The sequence below is a fragment of the Prosopis cineraria genome, unplaced genomic scaffold, assembly GCF_029017545.1.
Source record: "Prosopis cineraria cultivar Desert tree isolate PC_DT_omini unplaced genomic scaffold, ASM2901754v1 PC3, whole genome shotgun sequence".
Lineage (NCBI taxonomy): Eukaryota > Viridiplantae > Streptophyta > Magnoliopsida > Fabales > Fabaceae > Prosopis > Prosopis cineraria.
In genome coordinates, this window is record NW_026555334.1 from 9,565,720 (window position 1) to 9,573,682 (window position 7,963).

Here is a 7,963-nt window from a genome sequence, read left to right on the forward strand (position 1 = left end):
GGCGCGAAAAGATCTCGTAATGTGCATGACACCGTCAATGATCTCATACTAACCGCCTCTTCATCCTCTTTAAATTCAGATATAAATTTCAATTCTTTATCGTCATATTGCTTCTTTAGCTCTATCTCAAGTCCCCATTTCCTACATTCTCCAAACATGCCTCGCGGTGGTTCTGGTGGTGAGCTCTCGCGATCTCGTCGTGATTTAGCATTATCTTCCCTTTTTCCATTTACAATTTCTTGCTCCAAGACTCATTAGATTATCACGCTTTCTATTTTTTTTTAAAATGATATCTAGGTTTTTTTAATAGATCTGCCATGTTTCTATTTAAATTCGTTTGATTATGGAAAATATGTTGAGAGTTATCATTTATGCTCGGGATCACCAGTTTGATTCTAGAATGCCGGCGAGTCCTGCCTCTGTTTCTGTTTAATTGGTAGTCTTCGAATATCAAATAAACTTGAGAATTTCGTTGTTATGGATGAATAGTTTGACTCAAGAACGTCAATGGGTTCTTAAATTTAGGCCACTTTCGTCTTTCCCTGATGATGGGAAAGCCTTCATGTTTTCATGGAAAAATACTTCATTTCAGGGGTAATTTGATCGAAGATGACGAAATAATAGTTTTATTTCCTCAGGAAGATCAGCTCGTTCAGGACGTCGTTCCCTAGTCCATAACCCTCCTCGGCCAGGTACGCATACAAGAAGTTGCCAAGTTTTTGCCTGATCTGAATTGGAAGCTTCTAATACCTTCCTGATACAAATCCTTGTCATGCTACCAAACACTGCTGTTTAAATTTTATTTATCTGTTTGTGTCTTCATGCAGTTCATCATGCTCCTCCTCCAGCTCCTGCTCAAACTGGCAGGGATAGATCTTTCCTTGGTACCGCAGCTGAGGGTATGTGAAGCAAGATGATCATATTATGTTGCTATAAGTGTATCAAGTACTAAACGTGCATGTCTTCTTTCTTATTGTAATTTTGTAGGCATGGCTCTTGGAACTGGATTTGAAGTGGCACACAGGGCCGTTGATGCTGTAATGGGTCCTCGCACCATCCAACATGAGACAGTGGGCTCTCCGGCTGCTATTGCTGCTGCAGCCCCTGCACCCACTGCTAATAGTCTTGGTTCTGATGCTTGCAATGTTCACTCAAAAGCTTTTCTGGATGTATGTAGTTTTTATCTGCTAATATCTCCCCCTTTCTGGGTACATAATCTACGACGTAGCATTTCACTGCTGTATCATAATCAGCATTGACATATATAGTTGTCTCCCAATTTTAAATGCAACATCGCTGGCAATGCTGTAGGTCTGACATCAGGAATATAAATTGGTATCGGAGAGGAGAACTCACTTTTCTTCTACTGGTCCTATTTAACTATCACAACTGATAGATTAATAGGAAGGTTTTATAACTTTATTAATTCTAATTTGTGTGAAAAGAGGGTTTTGAATTTGCTTCGACTGTGTGGTGATATGATATTTTTGCCTCGTGCAAAGAGTTATTGTCTCAAGTACAAGTACTGTAATGGTTGATGGAGCGTGGAATGAATCATTAGATAGTAACTCACCCATGTCCCGTTCCTCTTCAACTTTGCAGTGATGCGATTTTTTGTTTTGATTTTGATGTCGGGGATTTTTAGAATGACTCAAGCAATTGTGGCTGCTTGGAAACATTTTTTTGCCTTCATAGAATTGGTTTACTTAGCATTAGGGATTTCATTGTTTGGCTCAGTTCAATTTTGGACTAAAAATAAACTAGACCAAAGCAGTTAATTTGTAAAATGGAAGACCTATTCCGTTTTGGTTTTGGTTTGGTTTGGTCCTTTCTTTCTCCAGACTTCTGTCTGTAATATTTTCAAATATTCAAAGTTGTTTAGTCAAACTGTTGTGCTATTTCAGTAGGGCATTGGAGATATCAATCTCAAGAAAAAGTTATACAAAAAATTAGGAATATTGTATTATTGTTTGCTTAACTTATTCTTCAATCATCACCAAAGAGAAAAATCTCATTGTTGATTTGGTTTGTTTTGGTGGTTTTAAATGAACCAAACCAAAATGACACGGAATTATTTTGATTGAAATCAGGCATGAAATATCACCAAATAAAAAATCTTTTGGTTTGGTCTTAGACTTCTAGCCAATTTATGTCAGTTCAATGGGTTTAGTTTCGTTTTGAACACTCTTGCTGGCTCGCATCTATGATCAAGTAGCTAGATAACATAAAGCACTCTGGTTCACTAATTGGAGTTTGTTTACGGTTCCTCATACTCTTGCATTTTATCCTCAACAAGTCTATTAAGGCTCGTCTCTTTCAACTTACTTGATGACAGAATATTAGGGATAGCTTTACATGACCTTATTCATCTGCTTGCAGTGCCTGAACAGCAACGGGAGTGAGATTAGCAAGTGCCAGTTTTACGTAGACATGCTTGCAGAATGCAGAAGGAACTCTGCCTCTGAACTGACGGCTTGAACAAACACGTCCCTTCGGTTACTTTGAATCAAACATCAGTATGAATAAAAATTTATTGCTGTTTTGCTAGAAATTTCTTGAATTATTTGATGGCTGGGCAATGCTGCTTGATAATATCAAGTTGATTTAATTAGAATCCTTAATAACATTGCGTGTTCTCATATATATATATATATATATATATATTTTACTGTATGAGAGTCTAACAGTCTTCAGTTGGATTCAATATTTTCAATTAGTTCAGGTGGGATCGCATTGTAGGTTGGACTTAAACACCTCCCACACCGAACCCCAAAAACAAAAAAAAAAAGGAAAAAAGAAAAACACCAAATAACAAAGAACTAAATAAATGATTGAAAACAGTTATTTTCGTGTTTAATTTACAAAAAGACATGATAAAAGATTTTTTTCCCCGAGCTGTAAGTTATAGCCCAAAGAATCTTTAGCGGGTTGAGTATGGCCTTGTAAAGTCCAAAGCCCAAACTCTAGGATCAACGAGCAACTCAACTGTCTTCTACTTCTGTATAGGGGAAGGCCTTGTGTTCAATGGTATAATTGAGCTCAATTCATAGTTCAATAACTATTTTTGTTGTAAAATGGATCCAATTAGGCTGTTTTCATTTACAATATTCAAACTTTTAATTTCATTTTGAGAGATTTGTGTTTCTTACTCAAGCTAACAATGGTTAGTAATAGTATTTTTCTTCTAGTTAAAAACAATTAAGGCTTGAGTTCATTAAAAAATGAAATGGAATATTCATATCATTGAACTTGACATGTCACTATTTGGTTATAGAAATTTTTTATATGCTGATATGATTTAAACTATCTTTTTTTGCATGGTTTTTTTTTGTTGGTGATCTTTGTATTCAATTTTTTTTTATGATTTTTGACTAGTTAAAGAAGTACACGTTTAATATGTCTTTCTAAATTTTTTTTATTGAGTGCATGTTAATTAATGTAGAATATGACAAATTAACTTTTTTTAAGAAACTAATGTCATATACGTGCTACATCAATACTAATGTGTTTGCATTGGTACTAGGTACCTATTGTTTGCTTTCTTGAATTGGTTCATGTCTATTTTGTTTCACGTTGTACATCATCAAAACTATAAATTCTTTCTAATATGAAGCCCAATATACTTTGATACTAAATTGTAAAATGGAGTGGATTTATCTACATATGGCAACAATTGCAAGTATAGTTTTTTGAACGAAGACCAAGCAAGAGAGGGAGAGTGCTTATGTTTTATCTACATTTAGAAAAAAATACATATTCCAAAACTTATATATCCACACAAAACAAAACCACGACCAACGTGGCAGAACCAAATGAGAAAGTTGTAAGTATGATTTCACTTCATATTTTTGAGTGAGGTTAGTAAATATTTAGTCTTATATACTTAATATATTTTTATATGATCAAATTAAGATAAGTGAATTTTTATGTATTAATAATAATAGGAGTATATTATAAATAATATATCAAAGATTCAAATTTTTTGATTTAATTGAAAATAATTACCTTAAGTATATAAGGTTAAGTATATAATTTTTTTTTCATTTATTTCATTTTTGTGTTGCTAAGTTGGACCGCTATTTTATATCAGAATTTTCCTGAATTAATTCTCTAGTCATGTTGATGGCTGAATAAGGCTGCTTGAAGTTTAGTGAATATCATGTTGATGTAATTAGAATTTGAATATCAATGAATGTTCTAAATTTTTAATACAGAAGGAGAGTCGGACAGTTTGCAATCTAGAGAACTAGATTTTAATTCAGTATTTTTATCTGTTACCAGGATTTTCAATAAATATTATTATAGAAAATTCTTTTGACTTTCAGTTGTATAAAGGCAGAATTTAGCCCGCCCATTGAGTTTTCTTTTGAGGAATAATAAAGATAAAAATAAATATTATATTAATTGTAACCCAACGTATCTTTAGTGGGTTTATGTTGGCCCTGAAAAACTCAAAACCGAAAGTCCAGATCAATGATTTAATTCAACTGCCTTCCGTTCCTATGGAGAGGAAAAATTAATTAATTTTGTTTTAATTGTTAGATATCTTTTTGCAACCCGAAGTGTTAAGGCCATTTTCGGAATTTACTTGCTTTAAATAAAAACAATTGTAAGGTTTTGTGATGTCTTTATAATTATAAAAGTCATCACAAATATTACAAGCATCATCACTAAATACTTTAGTTAAAAAAGAAGAAGCATGTTTTGTGCAATGACATTTTTTTTTGAATAAAAGGTCACAAAAACACTGTGCTAGATAACATGTTATGTCCTATCAGCGTATAAAAAATTTCTACAACTAAATGGCGGAGTGTAAAAAATATGAACATTAAGATTATCGATAGAGGCCTGATGAGCCAACCAATTAGCGTATTTTTTAGCTTTCCTATAAACATGATTAAAGGTGACTGTTTAATCTTTTATAATAAAATTTTTAATATTGTTGATAGTTATAATTAGAAGGTTATTTGTATAGAACTCATTTGTGCAATGACATTTTGTTGCCATTCATGATTATTGCTAAAAAACAAGGAAAGTTCACTTTTGATTATTCTATAGACTATAGCCATTACAAAAAGTTGCTAAAGTCCAATAGAGAACTTGTGGATATTGAATTATTGCGAAAATCTACAAAATTACTCTATCATTAATTCATAAGTTTCAGCTTACATTATTTATGTGTGTGATTGATTCAACATTTTAAAAGCTAGACTAGATTGCTGGTAAAAAAAAAAAAAAACCTTTGGATGATAAACCAACAAGATTAATAGGTCTTAGTTTTGATAGGCGATAATGTAATAATTAATGAAAAAATAATATTAAATGCATATAATGTGTGTGTCAAAAACAAATTTACAATACATCTAGTTGTTAATAAAATAATGCATGAAAATAAATCAACATTATTATAAATTATAATTTTATAACTCGTCTAATATACATGCATCTTGGTCAAATCAAGCATGAATAGTCTCAAAAGTATACATGCATGCACTTATAAGTGTCGACATTTCTTTAAAAAATGTTTCAAATCATATTATATATATGTGAAGAGTTCAAAAATAAAGTTAGGAGCACAAATCAACAGATAAATTGAGCTTACCTTTTTTTTTTGTGTCTAAAAATAATAGAAGACGTCCTTGATAAGACTTCGACAGAGCAGACATTAAAACATAGTGCATGACTTTCTTTATCACTGGAAAAGATATATAATAATAATGGAGAAGGATCGATCAAAATAATAATAATAATAATAATGGAGAAGGGATTGGCAAAGCATGCATGCTTCAAAAAAACTATCAAGTGCTTTATTTAGTGGAAAGCACCTTCTTCATGTTTGAATCCCTACGTAATCTCAGTCTTAGCCAATTATTTGGAATCATCATTACTTCTTTTTCTAAACGTGGATTCCACATTTCCAGTCTAGTCTTTTCTAATTCTCTCGATAATGCAATTAAATATTACTAAGATCCATTGCTATCAGAACATATCAAAATGACAACCAAATAGTTACATGATTTTGCAATGCTGTAAGGACTTGGATGTAATTCTTCCAATTTTCTTTCTTACTAGCTTTCTTCGTCCTGTACATATATACTAGTCGTCCAGATCATCATTGGACCAATATATATACATGTTAAAAAGTCATTTCATGATCATGTCAAGATCATTGTAATTAAATGATATTTAAGATAGTAAATCACCATATGCATATGTAGATTTAAGGAAAAATATTGAATCCTAGTCCTTTCATATATGTTTAATTAGTCTCACGTTGAAAACCATCAAAACTGATCATTTTAGTGGTGGAAGCAATTAGTACAGAACATATATCGTTTTTGGTAATTATTTCAACAGGAAACAAAATACACTTGTTATGTCAGAACATAACTTGTATTTTGATTTATATATGTTTTGGAATTCTTCGATGGTTATATGATGACAAGTGATATTGAAATATTGAAGGGGATCGGAAAAACTTGATATTGGCAATTAAAGGAGAAAGATAATGTGTTTGATCAAACCTGCTTTATTTTCTGTTTTAATGCGTGGTGATCTGGAAATGAGTGATTAATTGCTTACTTGTTTCACTTTCCTTCAATTATTCAGTGTTGTTTGCTTTTGTTTTTATGTTCAACAGTTTTCTAATATTAATTTTGCAAGGTCATGAGATTCGTCCTTCACTCATGATATATAGCTTCTTGTTCTGATCTAGCACTTGTGTTTTTTTTTTTGATATGGCTATTTGACTGTGTTAAATTTAAATATTATATTAAGAGAGAATTACATTAAAGTCCCACATAATAAATTAATTATTACAAGATTCACTGACAGTTGAACTAAACTACATTAACAATACAGTCAGTTGTCAATACAATTTAGTTTATTAATGAACCTTATAATAATTAATTTTTTATGTTTAGATCTAGTTGTAATTTCCCCTATTATTATCAAACCTAATTTAGAGCAACTTTTCTAAAAGCATTTTCTGCATTTATACGGATTGAAACTCGGGATCTCGTGTAAATAGTCTATCTCTTTCGCTTAAAAGGAATGCCTTTTAAAGGCAGTTGAGTCAGATAATATTTTTATTAGTTTGTGATGTTTTTATTTTTCAGAAAAAGTTGAAATGTAATGACTTGCTTGTGATGGGCTGACTCGTGCTCTATTGGAACAGAACTTCAATAATTCAAAGACGTGACACAGATTCTTTAATGGCGTTGGTCTTGATGGACGAGATTGAGTCCAAGATTATGTTTAACTTGTAATGAAAATTAAATAAAATTTTATTGTAAAATTGGTCTGGTACATTAATTATTATGAATATAATGCCTAAAAAGTAAAAAGATAGGAATGCCCTTGGAAGTAGGAATGGCATATATGTTCTAAAAAAATTCCAATTAATTTACAATTAGACGCCAAAACAATTTTCTAGTTGCAAAGTGTACCGGTACCGTGTTTACTCAAATAAATTTGTTAGAAGTGGATAAGAAGTTTAATATTCCATGTTGATGATGTTCTATATAATACACAGGATTATAGGAAAAGTTGATTAATTATATCAAATTTCAATGTGTGCTCAATTGAATATGTTATTTGGTTGCTAGTATATGAACTAGTTTTAGTACTTTAATGCATATAACATGGATATAAGAGTAACAAGAATTTCATATGCTAGATAAATCTTTCAGACATTCTATAATGTATATTGACATCAAATCATAACAATGATGGCAATTGAAGACGACAGCACGCTTGACTTGGTCCACACATTTCCAAATTGACAAGTTGAAATATTACTTCTTTCTTTCTTTTTCTTTTTTCTTTTTATAACCGTTCAACATCTGAAGCTAACAGCTCTAATTAATTTAAATTTGATTACTGTGGCCTGTGGGATTTCAAAAGAGGATGGCTTTTCCAAACATATTTTTTTCACTCTCATTACCCTAGAGATCAAACTCAA

At 31.5% G+C, this 7,963-nt stretch overlaps 1 protein-coding gene across 2 annotated transcripts; it reads left to right on the plus strand.

The window, feature by feature from the left end:
* The first annotated feature begins 95 nt into the window (after window positions 1-95).
* LOC129304598 (uncharacterized) lies at window positions 96-7,317 on the plus strand. Of its 2 annotated transcripts, XM_054944310.1 has the most exons (6): window positions 96-178; window positions 639-692; window positions 828-899; window positions 988-1,169; window positions 2,380-2,516; window positions 7,119-7,317. In XM_054944310.1, exons 1-5 carry the CDS (start codon window positions 157-159, stop codon window positions 2,476-2,478), a joined length of 429 nt encoding a protein of 142 aa, XP_054800285.1. In that variant the 5' UTR covers window positions 96-156; the 3' UTR covers window positions 2,479-2,516; window positions 7,119-7,317. The 2 variants fall into 2 exon arrangements, with proteins under 2 accessions (XP_054800285.1, XP_054800284.1); XM_054944309.1 differs by lacking the exon at window positions 7,119-7,317 and having other exon boundaries at window positions 2,380-2,624.
* The last annotated feature ends 646 nt before the right edge of the window (window positions 7,318-7,963 follow it).

Coding starts and splice junctions, on each gene's coding strand:
- LOC129304598 (XM_054944310.1), top strand. CDS start 157: ATGCCTCGCGGTGGTTCTGGTG. Junction 179..638: donor GCCTCGCGGTGGTTCTGGTG/GTGAGCTCTCGC, acceptor TTATTTCCTCAG/GAAGATCAGCTCGTTCAGGA. Junction 1,170..2,379: donor ACTCAAAAGCTTTTCTGGAT/GTATGTAGTTTT, acceptor ATCTGCTTGCAG/TGCCTGAACAGCAACGGGAG.